A 27226-nucleotide genomic window follows, 5' to 3' on the forward strand; every position below is an offset into this window, starting at 1 on the left:
CATACGTTCGAAATAACATGGTGGACTTTCGTTAGATAAAATTGTATGGTTCGCTTAAACATTTTGGTGTTTGAATATACAGTGTTTAATTCTCTTTTTTGTGAGTCCGTTGTACTCTAACCTTCAACAGCGATTGACAAATTAACACACTCCGTCTTATTTGGAGAACTGTGCAAGCAAGAGTCATCCTCTTTTGTTCCCCACAGTGATTATTATAGTCTCCCATTTCTTGACAGCGAGATGGAAACGAATGAATTCTTTTAGGTAGTTCTAACAATTTGAAATGTGTTAAAAGCGTGTAGGATGAGTATGCCAAATAAAAATCATTTTTTCAATGGTCTTGGTCAATGGCAGATTCTTCCTTCATTTGGCTTATCAATGAAACAACCAGAAGGGGAGCGACCAAGTTTACAAACCCATCAAGTGATTTGAATCAGAAGAAGTGAACTTGGGGTGTTGAAGCACTCTTGAAAGCTTTGTGTGTTTGCTTGCTACCAAATAATGAAGAATGTTAAGACTTATCATTTATGTATTGGTGTGGGATTCGATTTCCTGGTTGAGACGATCAAAGTTATCCATGAGTTGTGTTAGTACTGGGCAATGTCACCAAAAGGTCAAATATCTCTCTGTGTGTGGCTTGTCAGAGCATCAAATCATTCTATTGTGTTAAAAGCCAATTAGAGGGGGAAACGAACACTGGAAACGCTCTGGGAAAATGCAGATGAGCCGTGTAGGTATATATTTGATTTGCCGACTCCAGCTGTGCCCGGAGAATTCCCTTGACCCGTCCTATGCACCGGTTGCTGTGTGAGGCCACATGTACGGCTGTTGCAAAGCAGGCAGGCGCAATACGCAACCCCCCACTCTCCTCCTGAAAGGGCTGGTCATTGACCTCTCAGGCAAGTGGCAATATTTGCTCACCTGAAATACACACATCTTGCCAATTGGGGTCGGGGTGGGCCAAGGACTAGGGAAGGAGCCCTTGATGCAGCTGTGGCCAGAGAAAGAGCCAGACCAGGAAGTTTTGTGGCAGAGGAAGAATGGTGGGGTGCGCCCTTGGCGGGGGGCTGTTGAGCAGTGTGAGCCCTATTGTGTCATGAAGGAGGCAGGGACGGTATTTGTTCGAAGCTGTAGGAGGCTGATGAGGTGCTAATCTGTTGAGTGGCTGAGTCATTGGGCCTCTGTTCCCAATGGCCTGTTAGCTGTCAGGGCCTGTAAAAAGGCACAATTTACGGGCCCCACGACCAGGACTGAGCCATCCGTGTCCGCGGGTAAGCAAACACAGATTGGACACTTATGTTGTTGCTCTTATAGGGCAGGTTTTACCACCAGGCTCCTGGGGTGACACGTAGGCAGCCGTCTTTCAGCTCTCTTCATGAGCTGTCAGCTCCCTCCGTGCTCCTCTGTAAACACTACAAATTAGCCATCTGCATATGGATGGGCCCTCGTCCATCCGAGAAGGGCCGGCGCAAGATAGGCTCACCTCTAATACAGACCTGATATAAATTCTCCGCTATGTGCTTCTAATTTCTGTGCTATGCATACCAAACAAGGATAGCTTTCAGGCACCGAGCGTGAGATTTTGTTGTGTAGTGTGCTGAAGCATGACGATAATGAAAGCACGCCGGTAACTGGCTGTCAAAGATGGGTCAGAGGTAATCCCAAACTTGAATTTTCCCATCAGCCTGGAATACAGATAAGACTGCAGCAGATATGAGCCTCGCTTGCCCACTGACACGGTGATGGGAAAAGGAAATGGAGCAAAAGCCTCCCTCAGATGTAGAGCTCAGATGTGTGTGTGTTTTTTTCTCAGGTGGTCTTATAGAGATGGTCTCAACCCAGCCCATTTCAACTGCTTTAACGACGAGCCATTATACTGGTTCACATTAAAACGCTGCTAGGGAGGCAAAAAATACAGGCACTCTGTACTTAAGTAGAAGTACTATATATATATATATTTTTAAAACATCCTGGTAAAGGTAGAAATACTCATTCAAATCCTTTATTTGATTACAGTAAACTGTAAGTAAGCAGAAGACCGAAAGTGTCATTATGATTCTGGGGGGGACGATATTCCAATGACACTATAACATAATCCTTAAATACAAAATATGAATTACTGTATCTGCAGCCTTAGCTCTTCAACAAAATGTCATTTAGTTGGGCATTCTATTTTTAATGACAAGCTCTTGGGGCACCTGACAAATAGTGGCTTAGACTTCAGGCGAGGTGAAACCAGGTCTAAGTTGTGGCGCAGGTTTTGGTGGATCCAGACACAGGCCGACAGATTCTGCGCACTTCTGATATATGTGGTGGATGTCGTTGTATTTCATTCATAAATATGACCTCAGCATTGATTTCTCTGAATCATTATAGAATCAGTTCATTGAATGCATTATCATTATTCTTATTTTTATCTTAAAATATATATTTTAAAAGCACCCCGCCCTGACTGAGGCACAACTGGTGTTGGGGAGTCACACAAACGGGGGTGGAAGACTTCTCAGCCGCTCACTTCCCAGCAACCAAATTTACATCATCCAGGAGAGGATATCTTCTTTTAATTCTTAATAAGTATATTTGGTGAGCGCCGATCACCTGACTCCAGTGTGTCCGTTATGCTTCCGCCATGTAGACTGCCCAGCTCTCCGGAGTTGAATTCAAAGAGAATTCGCAGAGCCGCATCGATCAAGTCGGTTGTGTTCCCTCTGAAACCCCCATTTCGATATCAATGAAAATACCAAAATAAAAAAGAAATCCACTGGCGAGGAAAATAGCGGCCATCGGTTTGGTCCGAGAAGATAAACGAGAGCTAATGTTGTCTCAGGCTTTTACGCCATCAAAGCAAAATGTTCCCATCGCTTAGCAAATGTTGTGAACCGACTAACAAAAACTAAATTAAACTAACATAGAAACTGAAAAAAATAATACTCCTGACCTGTGTGTGTTTGTTCTTTCCGATTACAGTTGATGGATATTTTATCACACACTTGTTCTCCTTCTTGGAGTTGAAAACAAGGCCATGGATGGGGAATATGTTGCTTCTCTGAATTTGTTGTGTTATAATCATTAATTGCCTTCCAGTTCTCAAGTTGTCAATCAATCAGGATTTTACTCGTGTTCTATTTTACTTCTTTATGTCTTTTTTTTTAACATAGAGTTGTCACCCACAAATGGTGAAAAAGGTCATTTGTCTATTTTAGCCAGGGAGTATCGATACCTTTTTTGTAATTTACTTACTTACAGCAACAAAGTATTTGTACTTTGCGCGCCACTACTGAACGGCTAAGCAATTTCCTTGCTGTCACAAAGTTCTGTCCTTTACGTCAATTAGGATTAAAAAGCTAATTAATGCAATGTAACTTTGCAATCACCACACAGCACTGACAGCATGGTGGCCCAGGATGAGCGGCAATGGCTCATCGCAGATTACAGCAGGCGAGGTTTGATGATGGCGCTGATATTTAGACATGCAGCTTCCCATGGGAGCTTGGCACTTTAATTACCATAGCAGTACTGCTCCCCTCCTGTTTTAATTGCCTACAGTCTGTGATTAAATGTGTATTGACTCTGCAGTAGGCCCACTAATGAATAACAATGGGCCGGTTTGGTGATATTAAATCTTTTAACCCTAATAAACATCAGGCACCTTTTACTTTGAAAGTTCAGACCGACATTTGACGCAACTGAACCGATATGTTCTATATCTATTTTCTATGAGTTCTTTAAACAAACAGTACAAAGACACAAAATAATAAATAATGAAAAAGCAATTATTTTGTGTCTCATTGACCATATAGCATCGAAAATGTTTAACGTGGACTCTTTCATTTTCAGTAAGCTCTCATTTCTCCATTTTGAGCCAAAATGAAGAGCTGATTTTCCAACAGAATTTTCTTTTTATATCAAAATTTGTGCCAATTCACTTAGCCATAAAACTAATTTCTCTGTTAAGGAATGCAAAAAAAACAAAAAAAAAAACATCACCATTTTTTTACATCTTTAGAACTAATGTGGTTTACTATTCGCATATTTGCAAAATGGTACACTTAAAAACTTATGGATAATAATTATTCTATTACAGCATTAAAAATATTCTTTGTGGAAAATAAATAATAAAGTGCATACAAATGTACTATTAACCATTAAAGAAATGTAAAAAAAAAACATTTTGGAAATTCACAATTATCTATCTATCTATCCATCCATCCACCTGTTGATATTCCACCTTCCATATTCTCCCCCTGTGGTCCCATAGATGAACTGTCACCTTGTGTGATAAATGAAGGGCAGCGGTCAACACGAGACCTTTTACCATGACAAGGAGACAAGTATTGAATCTGGAGCGCCCTGGATACAGTCAACGTAAAAGCATACGGAATGGCATTCCTGGCCACATTCCTCTCAATATCAAAAGGTGCGTATTTGAGGATATCCTTAGTGCGTTTACGCCTTTGTTTGCGCCCTGACCCACTGGGGCCAGTGCAATAACTTTGGACCGCCTGCCACATGCATCTCATTGCACTGACCACTCTCGGTTTTTATTTAGCTCGCCTTGTGTGCCTTCCCAGTCCAGCCGCTTTTCAGATTCATTTCCAGGTAAACAGAGTGTGGCCAGCCACAAACCTGCGGCCAACAGGCGTTGTCACAGCTGTGGCAGATAATGGCAAGTCCAAACTCCAGGCCGGCTCTGGAATGTTTACTGTCACCACAGGCAAGTTGGCAGCAAACATTTTGTTCTCCCTTTTCTAAGAGAAAGGACCTCTAATTATTAATTTTATTTTGATGAATTACAGACTTAACCCTTTGGCTTATGTGGTTCCATCCTTATATTCACAAGGATACAAAGGGCCAAAAAGGAGCATTCTTACGTGAATTTCACCTAAAGGTGGCGGTGGTGGTGGTGGTGGGGGGGTGGGGGTGCACTTTGAAAGTTGAAACTTAAAGTTAACACATTAGCGCCAACAACTCCTGGGTGTTTGGTGGAATGTTCCATGAGGTCCCACAGAGCAAGGAGCACCCTCTTTCCAGCCCCTGGCCTGCACCCAAGAAGTACTCAGCACACGATGTTGGATCAGAGAATGTTGTTTTAAGCCAGTGCACATGCAGGTGTAGCACTTTCACGCCATTTCACCTCTCATTAAACTTTCGACACTTTGCGCTTGCTCTTGTCATGAGCACTGATTGAATGAATGTTGCATGTGCCAAATATAACACTCCTCATCGTAGAAGTTCACTGATCAACAAAGCGGCAAATACTGCAGAGGTGCAACTGTTTCTTTTGCGCTGTTGCATTGCATAGCAGGGTTTAATTCACAAATCATGCAAAATAAAGTGAAGCTAATTTAGGAAATAAAGAATAAGCAGACTGAAAATAACATTCCATTTGGCACAACTTTAGTTCTTAAATGGAATGATGAACATCTATGGTCATTTTATGAACATCAAAATGGAGATGCTTCTTTAGGGCATGTAAACAATGGGCACAATCTACAGAAATTAAATAATACAATAAGGCAAATATAATGCTTGGTTTTGAATGATACTGTCTGAGACGTATCAAATAAAAATAATAGGAGATAGAATAAAGGCAAAGTGTTTTATTTAGCTTTCACTGGATCGCAATATGGTATTATGTTATATATTATATAATCCCATATTAATTTTTATGAAAACTAAGAAATAAATCTGTTTAGAGTTGTATAGATGTATTTTGTTTTAATACAAAAATGATGTCTGAGGCCACCAAAATGGCAACTGTGGACACAAGGACGTTCCCAAGGACCACACGCTTGTTCTAAAATTAGCTCGCCAATACCAGTGATGTGGAATTGTGATTTACAAGGATTATTGTAAAAACAAAAAAAAAGATCATTTGAAAATGTAAACACTTGCAAAGATTTATTCAAATAAAGTGTTGCATATTTCTATTGATCTGTTTCCTTAATGACACAATTTAAAATACGGTATAAATTCCTCATGAAGTCTTTATATAGTGAAAGTTCTAAAATTATCCAAAAAATGTCAACACTCATTGATTATCATTATAAAATGACTGGCATTGCTTGATTCAAGACATTTATTTTAAAAGGCACAGTACACACGCAGAATTTTTATGAAGTCATTTTCTGGATTCCAAAATCACACAGAATTCAATTATAAAGGTTCCTGTAACAACAAGTATTGTCAATCTGACGTGGAGCCTCGCATCTATGCTAGATGCAATCGGCTGTTGTGCACCAACCGGCAGGAGATCGTTAAGGCCCATGACAAGACATTTGCCAGACAATGTTGTAAGACTCCCAAAATCTGCACAAAAATATGCACATCTTGCACATGAACAGAAAATTGCATCAAACCAAGAGGAGGCGGGCCCGTCAAAAACACACAAACAACTGGTTGATTACAGATTTTGTTTTTCACCAAATCCAAAATGTGACCTTCACCCATGTGAAGGGACTCGAGCAGGTTGATGATTAACCTTGGAATTAGCAACATGTCTCATTCAGGAACATAATGTCAGCCAGGTCAAGGACCGTTTTGGAATATTCCAACCAAGAGTTGGACTTCTCTCTTTAAAAATAGATTCTCTATGTACATATATAAATTATTTTAAAATGTCCCCATGCGTGCATGTTTTCTTTGATGATGATTTTTCCCAATTCAACATTCAATAATTGTAATTTATGTCTTAATATTAAAATCAAATTTCATGCCAATATTCTTTTCCACAGTTCCTCTTAGCAGACAAAAATACCCCAATTCAAATGACACCCATCGGCGTGCATTGCCTTCTCTGCTGATGTGTGCTCGCTGCAATCCCCAATCGTCAAACACAGTTTTCCCCCCCTCATGATCTCATTTCCAAGTTAAGCAGACTGTTAGTCCCTCGTCAACAAGACAGGTTTACTCGCCTATACTAATGGGGCTCAATACTGATAGTTATGCTCCTGCGTAAATATGCACTCAAATAGATGTACAACTAGTGACACGTGGCCGGCAACACACTGCGGCCTCACCTTTATGTTTGCGTCATACAAATATATACAGAATTGTACTGTACAAGCTGCAAGAGGGATGCTCGATTTAAATACGATCGTCTTTTTGACACGCTAAATATAAACGTGAAAATAACATTTCATTTTATTAAATGTTTTCACGGCATTCAGTGCATGTATTTTCAATTTATTTTTGGAAAAAAAAAATCGGAATTTTGCATTTCGGTGAAGGAAACCAAATGAGAGCGTTTCTTCTGCCTTTGTGAACGCCACAAAGAGCCCAAACAGATTATGACCAAAAGGGGGCGCTCTCACGCAGTTCTTAACTGTACTAATTGAAACGCTTTTTGGGGGGCATAGGGCAAGTCCTAAATGATGTTGATAAAATACTTTTGGACAGCCACTTAATCCGTGATGTATAGAATATCCTTATTGGTACAGGAAGACTTAATGCTTTAGGACAATATGGATAACAATACTAAAACTTTTTTTCAAACATCTGCACTGCGTATTGAGCAAAATGACTTACATTGTGATTCCGTATTCATGGGAAATAAGCATCTCAAACGAATTATAATTTTATCATTGGGGATTATAACAACAACAATAAATATATAATATACTATTAAAATATGAAATGTATTATTATAATAATATCACTTTTCTGGATACTCGAAAATGCTTACCATAAAACAAATAAAATAAAAGGCATAAAAAGTAAAGTGTATTTAATTAGAAGCTAAAATTTTGCACCCTCAAAAGGGAAGTGTAGCTCGGCTAACTTTATGGGGAAGCGCAATTGCAAAGTCAACATCACATCTAAGTATGTCTGGTTTTGACATTAAACATTCATGACTGTCGCTGAACACCACTCTTGATGAGTATTTTTGTTTTCATTCATTCTAATGCATTGTTTGCTCTACTGTTTAATGATACTTCAATGAAAACGAAGCAGGAAAAAACATTTAAGAAAAACACTTTGCAGGTTGCGCATAAAGAATAAAAATCACCCTTTACAGTCGTGCCACCCTTTCCTGTCTGCGTGGCACCCCTCCGCCCACCTAAAATAAGAAGAAGAAAAAAAAACATGCATCTTTTCATATGAAATTGCCCTTTTCAAGTCAGTGCAGGTGTACGATGGGGTGGATGGGGTGGATGGGGAGGGTTTGGAGTGTTGGTGTGGGATGTGGGGGGCTGAAGCTTGAGGAGTCTCACGCCTAGGTGCGAGGAGATTATTCAAATAGGGCCCAAGGCGTAGAAGTAGGATTGGAGGCTTGGCTGGCGCACACAGCTATATCACTGCGTCAGGCGGCTGCACGGAGCGTCATTTTGAACTGCGCTCGCTCTCTGACGCATTGCGCGGCTGCCTCTCCCTTTTGTGCGCCACTCTTGGACTCGGAGGGAAGCGGCAGCCACGCCGACACATGCACCAGTGGTCCCCAGTCTGCGGCTATATACGAGAGACGCTTTTGGCTTTTTTCCTTAGCTGGGAGACGCTCGGTTGAAAGTCCTCCATGATGCTTGGAGCAGTTAAAATGGAAGGACACGAACACACCGACTGGAGCACCTACTACGCAGAGCCCGAGGTGGGTACCTTAAATATATATTTCCCCCCGTTGTCTAAAGCCGATCCCATTTTATACAACTCAATATTAGCCCTGAGATAATATTAACTTTGTGATCAAATATTGACTTGAGGCGCCTCCAAATCCTCCCCCATCTCCACGCCGCGCGCGCTATCCTAACAAAGTTGCTTGACATGTAGAGGAGGAGGTGGTGGGGTAAACTTTTTCACTTGGATTATAATTTTTGTCTATATACCTATCTTCACCAAATCACACAATTTTTTTTTGGTCCTGTTTTCACTCGACAAACAGCGGTGTTTGATTTGGGGAGCAGATTGGTTCAAATATTTGGGATGCGCTCTCGTGTGTGCGCTCCTCACTATCTTTTCAACGAGGCTGTGTAATTTGAACACCCGGCATGACGTCTATCGTTTAATATGCATTTTAGAAGCACTAACATAAAATAAGACTGTACACTTATGACATAAATTATATTGTGGGTCGCTCCCGAGAGATCTCAGGTAGACTAACTCAGTGTATGATTTCAAATCGCGTCTTAATAGTGTTGGTTTTATTCAATTTTATGTATTGGGATTTTTTAAAATATGAACTATATTTTTTTTTCGTGTAATTGCTTCAAATTTTGTTCATTGACATTTTTTATTGGGAAGGAATTTGTTTCGAAAGGTGCTGTGCATATGAAGGATTAGTCAACTGCCAAACCTGCGTTTCTTATTAGAAGCAATCGTGCACGATTCGATATGATCCAATTTAGTATTAGTTCACAAATTAATAACACTGTTGCAACTTGCATTTATAAGACTTTTTGCTCAGTCTAAGGTTTCATGATTTTTTTTTTCATGTCTCCTCTGTCCACCCTCCCCACCCGGTCCCGACAGTGTTACACCTCTGTTGGCAACATGAACGCGGGCCTGGGCATGAACACGATGAACACCTACATGAGCATGTCCGGCATGAGCACCTCGGCCAACATGTCCGCCAACTCCATGAACATGTCTTACGTCAACACCGCCATGAGCCCCACCATGACCGGCATGTCCCCGGGCGCCGGCGCTATGAACGGCATGGGAGCCGCCGGCATGACGGCCATGAGCGCGGCCCTGAGCCCCAGCATGAGTCCCATGACCGGGCAGCCCGCCTCCATGAACGCGCTCACGTCCTACACGAACATGAACGCCATGAGTCCCATCTACGGCCAGTCCAACATCAACCGCTCCAGAGACCCCAAGACGTACCGGAGGAGCTACACGCACGCCAAGCCACCCTACTCGTACATCTCCCTCATCACCATGGCCATCCAGCAGTCCCCCAGCAAGATGCTCACTCTGGCCGAGATATACCAGTGGATAATGGACCTCTTCCCCTTTTACCGGCAGAACCAGCAGCGTTGGCAGAACTCCATCCGCCACTCGCTCTCCTTCAACGACTGCTTCCTCAAAGTGCCCAGGTCGCCGGATAAACCCGGCAAAGGCTCCTTTTGGACTCTCCACCCGGACTCGGGGAACATGTTCGAGAACGGCTGCTACCTGCGCCGCCAGAAGCGCTTCAAGTGCGATAAAAAGATGCCCGGAGTCAAGGAGTCCGGACGCGGCAAGGTGGGCGGCGACGGCTCGTCCCACAGCAGCTCGGAGAGCTGTAACGGCAACGAGTCGCCGCACTCCAACTCGTCCGCGAGCGAGCACAAGCGGGCCATGTCGGACATGAAGGCGAACCAGGCTCTGAGCCCGGAGCACGCCGCATCCGTCGCCGCTGCCGCCGCCGCCGCCGCTGCCGCCGCCGCCGCCGCTGCCGCATCTTCCATCTCGTCTCCGGTGAGCCAGGGCCAGCATCTCCTCTCCCAGCATCACTCGGTCCTGCAGGCCCACGACGCGCACCTCAAGCCGGAGCACCACTACTCCTTCAACCATCCGTTCTCCATCAACAACCTCATGTCGTCGGAGCAACAGCACCACCACCATCATCACCATCACCACAAAATGGACCTAAAAACTTACGAACAGGTCATGCATTACTCGGGCTACGGTTCCCCCATGACGGGGGCCCTCTCCATGGGCTCCATGGCGGGGAAGGCCGGCCTGGAATCCTCCTCCATACCTGACTCCTCTTACTACCAAGGAGTCTATTCCAGGCCTATCATGAACTCCTCATAAATGGACTTCTAGCTCAACGTGTACATATATTGTAAAAAATAAAAAATATAGAATTTGTGTACAATATGTATTTCAATTATTTTCCCCCCACTGTTTTAGTTGTCGAGTTTGTTACTAGCCCTGTTGTTGTTAATAATCTGTGACACTGACTGAAAATGTGACCTGTTCAGAATTCTGCTGCAGGAATGAACTCCAAAGAAAAAAAAACAATAAACAAAACAGAAAAAAAGGAAAAGAAAGAAAGAACGAAAAAACAGCTGTAAAAAAAACACGTTTACTTACTGGACTCCGGACTGAATTTCAAAACAGATGCATTTCTTCAATCATTTGTGTAATTCCTATTTATGGCTTGTATATGTGTATTCTTGTAGTGACAAGAGCAGAATCTATATTAAAGTGTTATTGGTCATGTTTTCTCAAAATGAAGACTGCTTAGAAATTATTACAAAATGTTTTCCGTGTTTAACTTTCCCTTATTATTTTTATAACCCTCTTAAATAATTACTGACATTTTGAACGATAGGGGTCGTTTGAGGCAAATTAAATATCTTGAGTGTGTAATAAAAAAAAAACGATACCATAAATCAACAGCTAATAATTTTATAAATAAATCTACAAACAGCACCTAAATTAATTTGGATAAAAATGTAATAAATGCAATACGTTTTGGTAAATACATGCACGGATAGCGGATTATATTATTTTCTTATTCGGGCGAAATGCATGAAACAGACCCCATTGCTACAAATGACTTCTTTGTGGATTTTAATGTCTTTTAATAATAAATCGAATACATTATACATATTATTAATGCAGCCGGACAAACTTAGGCATTTATTATCTTTTATTTAAAAGAAATAAATCTACATACAGCAGATATTAATGCTGAGAAAGTGTATCTAATAAACATACACCTGCGGTAATGACATCAATGCAAAAATGCAAAAATGTTCATTTAACAATAACACGCAGATTTTATAGATAGTACTACATGTCTATTAAGTTTCAAATAATAGAAATACGTATAATTACGGCGAAGCTTCGTTATAGTGATGGCGGTTTGTTCATGCGCTATTCTAAATAGCTTCTGCACAAAGCACATATCTGACTCAATTAAAACGGAGCATCAAATACATTTTTGCGAAGGCACAGTTTTTGCAGCATATACATATATATATGTATACATATATATATATATATATATATATATATATATGTATATGCTGCAAAAACTGTATATATAATATATATATATATATATATATATATATATATATATATATATATATATACATATATTGAACACTAATCACTTTCATAGGGAAGCTGTCCTCAACAAGTTCCTTTTTGGTGCCTCATCAGCTGCAAGCCTATTTGCACGCAACATGCTTGCCAGTGAGTGCAGTGAGACATTTGATTCAACCGTGCTCGTGCTCGGCAGTAAAATTGAGATCAGCAGGCGAGATTAAGTGTCCTTTGTCACATAAAACAACCTCCTGCGGTGCCGGAGAATAGCATCTGTAAAAAGGGGCCTGATTGTGGGACAGAGCCGTTTGAATGTGATGCTCTAACTTCTTTGCGTCCAATCTGGGCCTCCATTGTCTCCTCTCTCTCGAAGTTGTGGGACTCCTCCCTTCTTGTTAGATAAAATAGATTAGTTGTCATCCACATGAATTAACCTGCATCCATATCTCCTCCTCGGAGCTGAAATCCAAAATCGAAAGATTGGAGGAGACGTTTGAGCTCCAAACGGAGAGATTTCAGTCTCCTCAGAACACCCCCCCCCACGCACAAGCCCAATACAAAAATGATAGCCCCTCAGCACCTGCACGCAGGGCCTAAAAGTGTGCTTTTATTCTCCAGACCCCACTTTACGCACCGCACTTTAAACAGAGTGATCTGCGAATAAACAAAGGCAGTAAACAATGGAGTGGAGGCAATGCCCATGTATAGGAAGAGTACACACACGCATCCACACACATACACTAACCAAATTGCACTCAAGGTAAACTCCGAATAGGACGCCGCAGCTCTGTAAATTTACACAGACATTAAATTTGGCACTATTCATTTTAGACATATCACGCTAAGCTGATTTTTTTTTTTATAACACACTGATCGATATCTCTGTAAAATAATCATTTTTAACTAGCGGGGCAGTGAAATCTTTGCTTTGTGCTAAAGTCAACAGTGACTGAGTTTGAGCTCAAATAAATGCCGCGATGTCTGGAGCCCTTTGCAGAAGGCACAAGGCAAAGCTTCTACAATGGGCTCCTGCATGTGTGGCTTAACTGCAACCTCCGGCCGTTTTTGCACAGGTAGGGACCCCTTTTTAAATGTCTAAAGCTGCATGTTAAAAGAAGATATATGCAATATGTTGTCTACTTGAGGAACGTGAGGAGTGTTTGGCGCACTTGGGTGCATGCTGCTGGAAGCGGAGGGTGATAACTTGAATTCTCTGCAAAGGAGACGTGTTGGATTTTAGAACAGAGTGGCGCAAAGCTGACAGGATTTGCTTCTTGTTGTACTTACGAGATGGAGAAAGATTGCATCTCAATGGACATACAATAAAAAACAGTAACTATAACGAGGAATCTGATCTGTAAAATATATTCTAAGGGGGCGGCGTGGATGATGCGCTTTGGTTTTAATATTTCCGGTGATTTATCATTAGAGGTTCTAAAATTAAAATTAAGTATTGTGAGATTTTTTTTTAAATTCGATTTGTATATATTGTGCCGTGTGAGGTTTTGTGAAATATTTGAGGCTTTAAGAATGCAGGGGAAACAATTTTTAAACATTAAGAATTCATTTTGTAAATTACTTTTTATTTCGATGACTATGAAGGAATTCTTAGTTTTTATGACATTGTTGTTATGAGTTTTCAATATTGCGTGGATATACTTTAATATATTAATACATGGTCTAAAATGTTTTTTATGCAAATACACGTGCTGTATTTTAACTTGAGAAAATATGAAACCATTATATAATAAAAATAAAAATAAATAATAATAATAATAATAATAATAATAATAATAATAATAATAATAAGCAGCAGCTGAAGAAGAAGCAGAAGAAGAAGAGAATGGCCTTTTGGAAATAATTTCATGATTTGATGGTTCAAAGGTAATCCACCTAATCTGAAGCACAAAAGAAAAAGGCCGTAGGCGTGTGTATATATATATATATATATATATATATATATATATATAAATATAAACACATACACACTATTCAGGCACCATCCCAGAAACGGGTTGTTATAGCAACTAAATAAAGCCTGGCCCAGCCTGTTGATCCCTTTACTCTGCTAACCTGATTTAGCTGCAATTCCCATGCATTTGCATATTTCTTGATTAAAGCTTTATATATAAGACCTCCCACACATACCATCCGGAAAGTTGTGTTGTTCTTTTATTGATAGGAGGGGGGAAAAAACGTACGAATACCCTCCAGTTTGTCTTCACAGACTAACATGATGGCTTGTGCTATCAGCATCTTAGGTCACTACACGCTGCACACCTCTGAAGTGAGACATTCTCCCTGCAGCAATGCATTTCAGTGTCAGAGCGACTTCTATGAATGACTCAGTACAGGGTAAGCCTTTTACACATCCACCCATGGGTGTTAACTGAGTGGTGCAACACTAGAAAATAACAGTGCATCCCTTTTGAACAAATTATAATCTTAAAATGGAAATGATACAGTTGCAGTGTGATATCGGATGATAGCCATCCCTATAACTGGGATGTGCGTCCATGTCCATTTTAATGCATGCATGCAAACTGACTGTGATTTCAGGCAGAAAAAAAATGTGTTTCATATAACAGCGCGTCTGCCGCACCTTAAAGTCTCAAAGCACCGCAGCTTGGAACACCCAAGTAGATATGTCTCCATGGCAACAGTGGGACACCGGTCCAACAAGCTGTAATTCTGTCTCAGGCATTTGGAGGGGAGGGACCAACTAGGCCAATTTAACTCCTCTTTCATAAGAAATACTCCTAATCCCAAATCTTAGCAAGGCAAACTGTTGTCCCTCACTATATTAAAGATGCCACAAAGTCAAAACTCTAAACCACCCAGCAGGCGGCCTGTCTCTGTCCACCCAGTCTGCCCAATGCTGTATGTGCATCCAATTGGAAATGCATGAACCCTGCACTCAACCGGGAATGAATTACTTCGTTAATAACACTCTTTTATGGTATAGGAAAGGTGTATGACTTGTAGGAGGTGTGAGAGGGGGGTGGTTATTATTGTCATAGGCATGGCCACAGATGGCATGGATAACAGAGGTTCGGGGGAGGGCATGTCCCCTTCACCTTAACGTTGACTAGTCTACGTCCCTCCCACTTTCACCCACATAAGAACGCATGTATCTCTAGTAGGTTGTATGGCCATTGACTTGTGACTCAAGAATTAAATCAAGTTTGGTGCTGAGAAGTATTTCCGTTGAACAAGTGTTTGCTTCAACTTTTTAGTCTGTCCATTTGTACAGATTTTATAAATAGAGTTGACTTTAAACACAATACTTAGTCATGGTGTAAAGGCAACAATAAGTCAATACACGTGACGTCAAAACCAATATTATTATCATCTGATATTAACAATAAAGAACATGTAGATTTTATATATATATATTTTTTTTATAGTTTTTTTTATAAACTGGGTCCACAACCCTAAACTTCCAAAATCCCATGTGGGCCCCTGGTTAGATGCTATGAACAAATATTCCGAAGGAAAACATAAATATAACATAACATTTGCAATTTTCGTATTAGGTCTAAATATATATGTGAGGATTTAATAATGATGAAGAAAAAAAGTAGGCCTATTTCACATTTTACACCTTTACAATTATGCTGTGTATATTTAAAAAAAAAAATACAAATAAGTCTCAAGATAACTTGTCAATTTAAATGAACATGACGTGATGCAGCACAAACGTATGTTAAATAAATTTCTACAAACATTTAGGAATTATTTCAGGCCCAACCAGTATAATGTGTAACACAGTAAAACATTTCTCAGGGTAATTAAAAACGTTTCTCAACGTAAAAAAAAACGGGCCTCAATTGTAAACGTTCTTCAGTTATTGAGGAAATTCAATGTAAAATACAACTATATACAAATTTTAACTATACCCGTGGCAGATTTCAAACAAATAAAACAGTGATGTAACATGTAATGGTACATTTTGTTGAACTAATACAATAAATTAATTTATGCTGTATATCAAATTTTGTTGCGCCCAAAAATGTAATTACCCCTCTTGTATTTGCCTTTATTTCATTTTAAAACATGACTTACAACAAGAAGCATATTTGTCCATCTTAAAAGTTGAATTCCTCTCATCCCGAAAGGTAAAGCCTGATTGCGTGCACTTTCAAATTCAACAAAATCGACAGGCGTGGCATTTATTTTTAAAATCCAGACGTATGAGGGTCATCTTGAGTGTGTGTTTGGGTAGAGATGTGTGTGTGTACGTGTGTGTGTGGGGGGGTGTGTGCGCGTGTGTGAAAGCCAGACAGAATGAAAGAGAGAGAGAGCGAGCGAGAGAGACAGGGTGAGAATGCGGCTGCTGACTGTGATGTGTCCGCATGTCTTCTGACATGACTCTGTGACATTCCAGTGCGGGACTCCTTCATGTCGGGGTGACGGGATGTGCGAGAAAGAGAGCGGGAAAGAGAGACAGCGACGCAGACAGAGAGAGAGAGAGAGAGAGAGAGAAAGAGAGAGAGAGAGAGAGAGACAGAGAGAGAGAGAGAGAGAAAGAGAGAGAGAGAGAGAGACAGAGAGAGAGAGAGAGAGAGAGAGAGAGAGAGAGAGAGAGAGAGAGAGGTCCATCAACAATGGCCATTGAGTACTGAGGGAGGCAGCAGCTGGTGGGACACACAGTGACCCACAGGCGGTCTATTGAGGCCAGGATGGGGCGCCTTACTCTGCCCTGCTGCTTTTATGTGCCTGGAAGTGGATGGATGGTCAGTGTTTATCCTTGTGAAATATTGCAACATGCAAATCGTATCTGTCCCTTTTCAAAAACGTAGAATGACTCATTAGATTAACCAGGCACAAGGATGTGTCTGGAAAGTGAATGGATGGTTGAATATGAGGCACAGTTAGGAGAAGGTGAACACACTTTCTTGTTTTGTTTTTTTTCATTTTTTTTTTCGGGCAGTTTCCCAGTAGGCCTCTTAGCTGCCTTTCAGATCAAACCTCTGGTCAGGGCTATCGTAAAATTCTGTCAGTGAGCTATGCTAAAAGGACACCTGCCTGGCCTGCCAAGGTTTTTTATTTATTTATTTATTTTTTAATTCTCCTCGAGCCATACTAATGGATATCTGGGGTTTTTGGAAATATTACCGTGTCATATCCCCTCTCCTCACAGTACGGCCCAATCGGCACCACATTGCCATAACATGGCCCTAAACCCGTTGCAAAATCTCTCCACATCCCCCTCAGCTCCAGTTCCAGGAAGTAAAGGCAGAGCTTTGCCAGCCAATCACGACGAAGGACACCCAACTCATTAAAAGTTAATGAAACCTATAAACGTAGTGCGCCAGCGATTCATTTAAACCCCCAATCCAATCTCCTCTTCCAGCAAAGGCAAACAAGCCCGTGTGCCCCCTGTGCCGTCGTCGGAATAACAAACTACGGAATATTTTGTCCTGCATATGTTCTCCTATGCAGACGTGCACCGTGATAGGCTATACGACAATGGGACTTGTCCAATTTAGTGAATAGCAGATTTATGTTGTGCAGGGGAGGGAATTCTGTAATCTGGGCCCGACTTGAATTTAATGCCTTTACTTTATAGCACACAGCTTGTCAGGAGTGGAGGTGATATGTCATTTCAACATTCATGAGAATCAATGACATTCAAGTCATGTGCTCATTTTAATACCTTACAAGTGAGGGCGGTTCCTTGCATTATGTTGTTGTCGGAATATATACTAATCTGCGCACTGCCAAGGCCAAGTGTGAACATATAGTCCTGTCTCCAAAACACTCCCACCTCGTCTATGTCAATTTAATAACAACGAATCAACAGCAATAAAGTGCCACTTTACAAGTGGGTAAATCCAGAGCGGGGAGCATTACCCCCCCCCCCCCCCCAAGGCCCCCTCCTTTTCTTTAAGACCTCTCTCCGTCTCATAGTGCTTTCCTCGGGGGACGTAAATTAAATTCCCGGCATGTATATGCGCCACTGTCAGCTCACTAATGAATTCCCATACCCAAACTTGAATCAAATTAATCCCCAATTTAATCCCGTATAAATGGTTGCGTTATTTATAATGGAAACGAGCGATGCTCCGTTGAAGGATTGACGAAAGCTGGGAGGTGTCTACGGGGCTGTTGAGCAGATTATGAGGAAGGATGAGGCCTCCACGTTCTCCCCACTGCAGAGTAGTCCCCTGATACACACTATTAACCCTCGCCTGCTTGACGCTGACAGAAGCATCGCTGCGTTTGTCACTTAATATCCCCTCAGATTAAGGAGTCAACTGCCAGATTTATTGGCGAGAGAATGGATACTCTTATCTGTAAGTGGCCGACAGAAAGATAATGAAAGGTGTAACGTCGTGGAGATGATGTATTTGTGGTTGCAGTTAAGAACGTTGCGTTCAGGCTTGCTCCGACCTGTCGACGACTGAGGTCAAGACATTACAAACAGTTGTGTTTATGGATGCATGCAAATATCGCACGAACGTTCGCTTCACATGCAAAACGAGACGTTTCAGGAGCAACCTCATATCGGCGCCGGTGTCAAAAGGCCGCAGCGGTGCGCTCAAATCGTCGTCATGCTTTTACCACGCAAATATACGATATTGGTCCCCGATGCTGTCAGATGCTTTTGGGGAGGGAAACGTAATTTCCAGATGGCCGCTGCAGGTTCAGTTATTGACGTGTGGCGCTGAGGGCTGGAACTACCGGGCACTTCCTTCTTTGTTAGTTTTGGCCTCTTCACATAAGAGCCAACAGAGAATGACAACACATGTAGCCATGCCAACATCATGATGTTTTATATCAGCAGAGGATCAGTTGTGTGTTTAACATTTGTATGAATGCGTCAGAATGGCCCGAAATGTAATGAGTTGCGATGCCATGTTTTGTGTTAAAACAAAATCAGGTAAGTTACTTGTACACGCTTCCATGTATTGTATACTATGTATACGTTATGAAGTCAGCAGTTGAGCACGACAGACGGTTCTAAAGACAGTTTGGCAGTTCCGAGGACAGTTTGGAGCCTTAAAAACCTGCTCCACCAAATGTCTGAACAGCTATGGTTTATTGAGGCATCTGTAAGATGACTCACTCCCTTGCCAAGCTTGGCTCGTGCACCTAGCGTTGTGGCGAGGCATTGAAAAGACACACACACAAACACACGCGCATACACAAAAGTTTGTTGTTTGCATTCATTCCACCAAATCTTGACAGCCGCGCTACGGCCCATCACTAGTCACAGAATTGCACCATCACAACCACTAAACACACCATTTGTGTTGCACAAAGTTATCCTGTATGTATCCGATCCCACATGGTTGGCGACTACGAAAGGCAACGGTGGAGGGGTGCGGGCAGCGGCTGCAAGGGAGGGGATGGCGGTAAGACAGAGGGCGGGGGGGGGGGGGGGGGGGCTGCATAATTTGCTAGGAAACATTTTACCGAACATTTGGTGATAAAAACGCCGGCGTCAGCCTCGAGGCTTAAAGCAATTAATTCAGGATCCTGACATAAACTCTCCAATCCTTTGACAGCTTGGAGCTGAAATAAAAATGCTAGTTCTCCTGGGAACGGCAGGAGATAGCTGGCTCTTTTCTGGACTGTTTGCTCACTGGCCCTGAGAGGCAATCTTCCCCAGTCAGAATGAAATGCAAGGACACAAACAATGTACCGGCGAGAGAATGGGAGATGGGGAATGAACAGTTTGGACTATTTGCTTAGCAGAAGGGCAGCCACAATGGCCGGCCCATGGCTTTCCCATGCATCAAGCCTCTTAGTCTTAGGCCTCCCTTTGTTGCCTGCCTTCTTCTTACTCGGCCAGATAAGAAACCAGCTGCACGATACTTTTAATTCCAACTAAACGGCCTACTGTATGGTCATTCGTCTGTCAGCATCGTCTAATTGGTACGGGTTATCGTATCTCGCTTCACCTTTGCGCGTTCTCCTTTAGGGGCTCTCGCTTTGCCGTGAAAGGCAGCGGGAAGAAGAGGGGATCACGGCTGACCCCTCTTCTCTTCTTAGAGGAGGTAGCACAAGTCAAGCACTGAGTCGCGATAACGATTCTGGAGAGGAGGTCTTGGCGTACACCCGAAACTCAAGACGGAGCATCTTTGGAGAACAAGGAAGGCGTACCTTAAAAAAAGAAAAGTGTCCCGACAACGATGTCATTTTTACAACCAAAGGCAGAAAGGCTCCAAGGGCTCTTAAGCGACACGCTCATTATATGACCTAAGAGAAGAGTTGGCAAACAGAGCGAGGCTAGTGCCACTGCATGTTGGAAGGATCCATATTGTGCTCTTTTGTTTTGTCCTGTTGGTTTGTGTTTGCGTATACATTAACCACATCCCTCCCGCTTGTGTATCCAATCCTCTCTCCGTACGTGAAATGTCTGCCTTCCTGCACAGTGGTGGACGTCGGTTAGCAATAAAATAACACTAATAAATTAGTCTTTAAAACCAAGCAAGCGGCAAACAAATAAACAAGCAAAAGAGAGCGAGGAGGGCTGTCAGTGGAGGATCAATACGCATAAGATGAAGGAGCATATTCATGCATGTGAGCAGACACTTGCCTAAATACAAACACACACATACACGCACGGGCCCATCCCCCTGTGTAAAGGTTGTGGTGTCAAGGACCCCCTGGGTGGTCAGACTGGGAATGATTTTTACACAATATGATGTTGTGAAAAAGAAAAAAACACAGAAAAGTCATTGCCAGGACACTTTCAACATTTTGAAAAACTTCACTTTGAATTTATTTCAGTTAAAAGCAGCTCATTATTTTTACAACCTGACCTAATAAACAAATAAAAAAATGTACTGTAACTAGAAAAACAAAGTAGATCAACACATTTTAAGTAGTATGGACATTTTCCAAAAAGAATTAGCTCCCACTTATAAAAACATATTAAAAATACATGCGCAACAAATTGAAAAGATGAAAAAACTGACCAGTAAAACAATGAACTTAAATTTAGGTGCAATTTGATTATTATTATTTTTTTTACACTTGTAAAAATACTAATTGTTTAAGCAAATAAGCGTTTTTCTTTTTATTCGTTACCACACATTTTCTATGTCAATTTTTGTCAGTTCATGTTTTACTGAAAAACTAATCCATCAGATGACATTTTAATGAGCAAGTAGCTGTGCCAACTTCCAAGACTGTGCCAAAATAACAAAACTCTTCATAGGATTGCAAATAATAATTAAAAAAAAAAGAAGTCACATTTGCAGTTTGAAAGGCCTATCGTAAAGCCTCGTTTCATGAGTACACGTCGGACGCTCGTGTTCACATCCCCGTTTGGTGCAACCACCAGCATGTCAGAGCTCAGTTATGACAGGCTAAATAGCAAGCTGTCTTCTTTTTTTTTTTTTTTTTTGTGCATGTGAGAGCCAGGCTTGTCGTGGGGTGGTGCTCTCAGTGTCACGCTCCGCCAACGTTGAAATAAAGCTCTGTTCGGGGCATTTCAACACCGCTTAAGGTTGTCCAAGGCCGTGTAATTTATGAGTTGAGAGGACTTGCTTTGTAAGTTCACCAAGACCTGCAATCTTCCAGTTCCACGGCCAAGAGAAAAGAGTCGTGAGTGAGTCACGTAGGAAACTTACAACACTCCTCCAATTACCCCAAACAATGCAGCCCCGGTGATACCTGCACACTCCACGAGCGTGCATCTGTGGCCAAACGTCGACGTGATGTCATGTGACCTAAAGCCATTGCGTGGACAAACACCCTAACATGAGCTCTGTCACCTGTAGGTCAATGGGCGGCCGAGCTGTTGGCTTCATTCTCTCTGTGGGTGGTCAGACGGACGCACAGACGAACGCTGACTTCCTCTGTGGCAAGCCGAAGCATTTTTCAAAATGGAAAAGGGGACTTCTCATATTACCTCAAATCAAATCTATCATTAATTTCAATTTCACATGTGCTGTTAAATGCTTTATCCATGTTTAAAGATACTAATCTGAAATATTTAAATTTATGTTGCTCTCATAGGTTTACATACCCTGGTAGAATTTTTGATTATTACAGATGAATGAACAGGGACCATTACGCCTTTTTTTTTTTTTTTTTAAATTTTGAATCCTATTAGAAATAAAATATGCTTTGCTTGATCATGATGATCACGCATTTTACACATTTGTATAGTGACACACCCCTGTATTTATTTACATTAATTGCATTTACGTTATGATTTCTGTTATTTTTTTATGGATATTCCCATTATTGTGTTTTACTGCTAAATTGTCTAATAAACAATATATGAATACCTGTAGATAATGTTAGTGGATATTATGAAATTTAAATGTTTAAAGACACAATTGGAAAGATTAACCGGACATGCAAAAATGTGGATAATTCAAAATGAAGAATTAATGGAGTATGTTAAATAAATAGAAATGTAATATTATAATACTTGTTTAACATAATTTTGTTAATTAATAAGTAATAACATATCAACAATAAACATAATAATAACATTTTATTTACAGACATAATAATCATGCAATAACAACATCTCTGGGTAGCAAAATAATGGTTTATTTCCAAACGGAATAAACATGTATTAACAACATTGTATTTACAGAGATAATAATCATTTAATAACAATAACTCTGTGTTGTAAAATAACAGTTTACTTCCTAATACAATAAAAACTTAATAACATTTTATTTGTTGACATAATAATCATTTAATAATTCAACATTTTTGTGTAGCAAAAAATGTTTATTTCCCAACACAATAAACATTTAATAAAGCATTGTTGTGTAATAACACCACATTTTATTTCCTGACACCCACAAAAAAACATCACACCATTTTGCAATGCTTTATTTATGAAAAACAGACAATTGAATTTGACAAACAATTATTTTGATTATACTGTTCATTCAAACCTGGAATGAAAATCACTCGGATAATTTAGGCTCCAGAATTTTGCATTTAAAATGTTGAGTAAATTACAAGCAAAATCAACAACTAATAAAATACTATATTGAAACTGAAATTACATTTGAAAGTGGGAATGCAAACCCCAAAATCCGTATGAAAAAGCGTTTTATCAAAAAAAAAAAAAAAACCCTACGTATAATATAAAATATAATACAATACATAATATGAATGGAAGCATGAGATGTGTTATACTGTTGCAAAATGCGGCTTCAATAACAAATAATAAATTGGTCAACAGCAACCCATAAAAACACCAATTTTTGAACCGAACCACTTGGAGTGCAAATATTGAGAGCAGAGCAGTAATTTGTATTTTCCATTCTTCCAACTCAGTCAGACATGGCTGCTTGTGCCTCAGTGCCAATGTGTGAATGTCAACACCCTGTAAACACCTTTGACACACATGCTTGAATGTGACGGGCCAGTTAACTAAACATTCCTGGGTGTTCCCAATAAAGGTTTACCACTCATCCAGCAGGCTGCACGGACCCGTCCGTTTCCTATCCCGGATACACATTTAATCTTCATATATTTCCATTTATGCTTTAGATATAAACCTCATGTATAAAAGATAGAAAACAATATATGATAGAAATTCATGAGCTAATTTCATGAGGAAAAAAAAAATCCATGCACTCAAAATGAGATGGAACAACACTCTTTAAGGATTTGGGAGTATAATTCCACCCCAGTGCTTATCTTTGCACCCAGACTATTTGAGTGTTTTGAGATGCGGACTCCCTGTGGACGGATCGAAGGCGTCCAAGTAGAAGTGCACGTCCCATAAATAGGAGGGTGGAATTTATCCGGAGCCTGTGTCTCTGTCAAACAGGGCTCTGCTGACTGAAGTGATCCCCACGGGCCGAGGAGGGAGAGGGAGCCTCGCGTGTACGCAGGGAAGCTGCGGGAAGAGCTTCCTCGCCGAGGCGTGCACTGCGCACACTCAACCACAAACGCACTCCGAGGCTCACACAATGTCCCTCTCACTCGTGGGTTGTGACCGGCCCATGGCATTGGCCAGGTATGTCAACTATGTTTGCAGAGCCATCCATCACACATGTACCTTCCCTCCTGAAACAGGAACTGTTGTTTGAAGCATACACTTGTTAAGCCCATCCTTTGACTCGCCTCAGCCCTAATTTATTTCCTCATAGCCCGCGGCAGAATTTATTATCACCTAGGTTTTGTTCTCTATTTTGTTGTCAATGTGAGCCGCACACTGAGCGTGTGTTGTTGGAAACATCGGACGCTTGTTACCAAGAGTTACAGTTTGGTCACACTAGTGACCCTTATCGTCGGTGACCAGGGTCAGCAAATAAATACTCGGCAGTGGAGTCGAGCTGCTTGTAAGCGGAGACAAGATTTATGGTTGTGGGAGGCTTGAGCATGAGGATATGAGATATTCTCAAAATGAAGAGAACGATTTTAAAATGGCCTCCAGATGAATGCTGGAATTGCATTTGAAGTTTTGAATCCCCAAATTAACTTTCACAAAACTTTGCCGAGGGGTGAGGCAAATTCTTTTTGGATGGGAATCGGGATGAAGCTATAAATTGAACGCAAATATTTATTTGTCTTTTGACAATGCATGCTTAGAAATAATGAAATCATGAGAATGTTCAGGTGTATGCAACAGAAAATTGACTGATCCAAATTAGGACTTTTGGCCTTCGGGTTTTACATTCTAACACATGTTAATTAACAATTAATTAAGATTCTGATTGGTTGTGCATGTTTAATTGATGATGAATTGCTTCTCATAAATAAGACAAAATGGAGTGCATCGTACTTCTTCAACCAGCAAAGGTATTGATTCAGTCTTAATTAGTTTGTAGTTTAAAGACAAACAACATGATGTAATGTTTGAAAAGTAGGACCTCCATACACGCAGATATCCACGCTGGGACAGCACTAGACTGCCCAATAAGACACTGGCATGGAAAAGGAGTTCAGAACATTTAGAGATGTTTTATCATTCCCATAAAGTAAAAAAAATAAAATAAATAATAGTTCCCTATTTTCAATCAAAAAATGGTCCTAAACTTTGCATGCAAAATTTCAAATGCAGCTTTGGCACATTCATTTTAATTACAGCCCAGTGCTTTTGAAAGAGTTAAAAAAAATAAAATAAAATAAATTGGTTTGTGGACTCTACCGGCAGAATTCCAGCAAAATACATCCAAAATTTTGGCAAAACTGAATTCATTCATTTAGGAAGGAGACAAACGATGCTTCCCAATATTTTTCTCCTTTGTTGTTCAACCTTGGAGGAGAGCTGCTCTCCACAGCTCGAAACACTCATTACAGAATTATTCAAGTCAGATGGACTTTAAAACAAACATCAACTTGATTCTGACAGTCAATGAAAATGTTGTGAGACATGAAAAGCTCCAAAGATGCGAGGAGCCAAGCATGTTTCCCAGAGCATCAAAGTCAGATAACTGAGTGAATTCTCCCAAACAAACCTTCCATTTGTCTTTGTCCCGTGCGAGTCGCAGGTATCACTGAGCGTTAATGATTGACTTGAGGCGCTGCAAGCATCCTGCTTTGAGTTGCCACGTTTCCACCACTAAATCTTTGCGCTCCCACTATTCTGTCGGATTTTCATACAGTATTGTTAGCGCTGAGGGGGATTTGTGGATTAGTCGAGGCAAACTTTCCACAAATTGGACGCATAGGAATTTTTGAGGGGAGAAGGATGATAAGAGCGTCTCTGACCTTTTTAGTGCAGCTTCATAAAACTGTGGCTGTGTAAATCTCCTCCTAATCTCCCCTGAAGATAAATTTGGCCTCTTTTTTTCTGAATAGTAAAAAAATGCCCCCCAGTTTTTTTTTTTAGCGCCACCTTTTCGAGGGCACCCTGTGATGAGCGTGAAATTAGACTTGGGCTCATTGACAGCACAAAATGAGAGCAAACTGAGATTAGAGGATGTTAATTAATTGGTGGAATTTCTGTTTATTACCTCCTGCCAATCTTTGCCAGTTGCGCATTGAAGGCTGGAAACTTTTAAACTTGTTTTCTTTCTGTATCTTGAGCAATATTTTGATTTATTGTAATGCCTTCTCATCTTTTTTAACTGCTCTTTTGAGCCTGCTTGTGTTTGAAATGTGAATAGCAAACACATTGTTTGCAATACAGATGTTTGATTTTATTTTTTTTTTTAAATACTGTTTGTGGTGCAATATAGTTGCATTGACGTTTACAGGAAAGCCCACAAATAATTGCCATGTCTTTTGGCGGGAAATCTGCCAAGAAATTAGCAATCATATTATTTGATTTTTCAATAATTCTTTTTACATTTTGACAAAGGGTTCAGTCCAATAATTGTCATAGTACCTCACAAAACATGCCCAGCCAATGAAAAGTAATGAAATAATGTTCATTTTTTTAATTTGAATATTCTATAATATATAATCCATTCCCACTTGTCCTTTCCTGCTAACAGATTCCCATTCGCCACACGAAAACAAAAATTTGGCCAAAAAATGAATGACTGTAATCTTCACTTGCCCCTGTCACTGTTTTGTTAACTCTTATTGGACAGATCAGGTGAAAGATTTTTAAGACAAGAAACGCTTCTCTTTCTCGCCTCAATATGTTTGGAATCCAACATTGCTCGTCATGTAAAAGGAAATGAGCCGATATGTCCTTCCTGTCATCCGCAGATGGCTTTTGGCCTCTCCTTCCTGCCCGCTGTCATCGCCGCGGTTCCAGCGACCCGACAGTCGATGTACTTGGCCATATCTGCGTGCGACCTGTCTGCCATATGTAATATCAAAGCCTCTGTCAGCACCGAGCTCAACGGGAACAAAAGAGAGGCCTTCATTAATGATTAACTGTTCTAAAAGCCCCGGCTTTTGTATTCCCATGGTGCCGAGGCTATCTGGCCGCCATGTGACATGCTCGCAGCGTTTTTCGAGCAGATTGGGGAAAGCTAGTGAGCAAACACAGGTGCTTTGGAGCGGCGTTGGCGACGCTGTCAGGGACAACCACAAACAAGAGCAGCTATGCCTGGCTAAATGACCCCCCCCCTCGCCCCCCTCTCGCCTACCCCCCCTGCCCTCCCCCACCCCCTCTCCGTCTCCCTGTCACTGGCTAACTTGTTTGCCAGGCCGCACAGATTTTCCTTATGGAGACTCCCGACACCCCCACTGCACAAGTCCAACGTCCACCGCAGCTTCTCACACCCTCCAAAGAAACAAACAAATAAAAGTGAGGACGGCCGACTGCTTCTTTGAGGTGATGGCATTTGCGGCGGTCTTGACTAGTGGAAGAGCAAACAAATTAACGGTGTTCGAGTTTTCACTTTCCAAA

At 41.1% G+C, this 27226-nt stretch overlaps 1 protein-coding gene and 1 long non-coding RNA gene across 2 annotated transcripts; both read left to right on the top strand.

Annotated features, from left to right (window-relative positions):
* Positions 1-8298: 8298 nt before the first annotated feature.
* On the top strand, positions 8299-11143 carry foxa2 (forkhead box A2). The gene is made up of 2 exons (XM_088304314.1): positions 8299-8584; positions 9463-11143. The coding sequence occupies exons 1-2, from the start codon at positions 8513-8515 to the stop codon at positions 10732-10734; spliced, it is 1344 nt and encodes a 447-aa protein (XP_088160440.1). The 5' UTR covers positions 8299-8512; the 3' UTR covers positions 10735-11143.
* Positions 11144-12981: 1838 nt separating this feature from the next.
* Positions 12982-26907, top strand: LOC148343361 (uncharacterized). Its single transcript, XR_015845633.1, has 3 exons — positions 12982-13052; positions 23744-23932; positions 26578-26907. It is a non-coding gene; the product is annotated as an uncharacterized LOC148343361 (long non-coding RNA).
* Positions 26908-27226: the final 319 nt, after the last annotated feature.

The sequence above is a fragment of the Idiotropiscis lumnitzeri genome, chromosome 1, assembly GCF_059441095.1.
Source record: "Idiotropiscis lumnitzeri isolate Australia: NSW breed Sydney's pygmy pipehorse chromosome 1, RoL_Ilum_1.0, whole genome shotgun sequence".
Lineage (NCBI taxonomy): Eukaryota > Metazoa > Chordata > Actinopteri > Syngnathiformes > Syngnathidae > Idiotropiscis > Idiotropiscis lumnitzeri.

What these genes read in the sequence shown, in the direction of transcription:
- foxa2 (XM_088304314.1), top strand. Translation starts at nt 8,513, where the DNA reads ATGATGCTTGGAGCAGTTAAAATGGAAGGACACGAACACACCGACTGG. An exon ending in CCTACTACGCAGAGCCCGAG is followed by an intron (nt 8,585 to 9,462) that starts GTGGGTACCTTA and finishes CGGTCCCGACAG; the next exon opens with TGTTACACCTCTGTTGGCAA.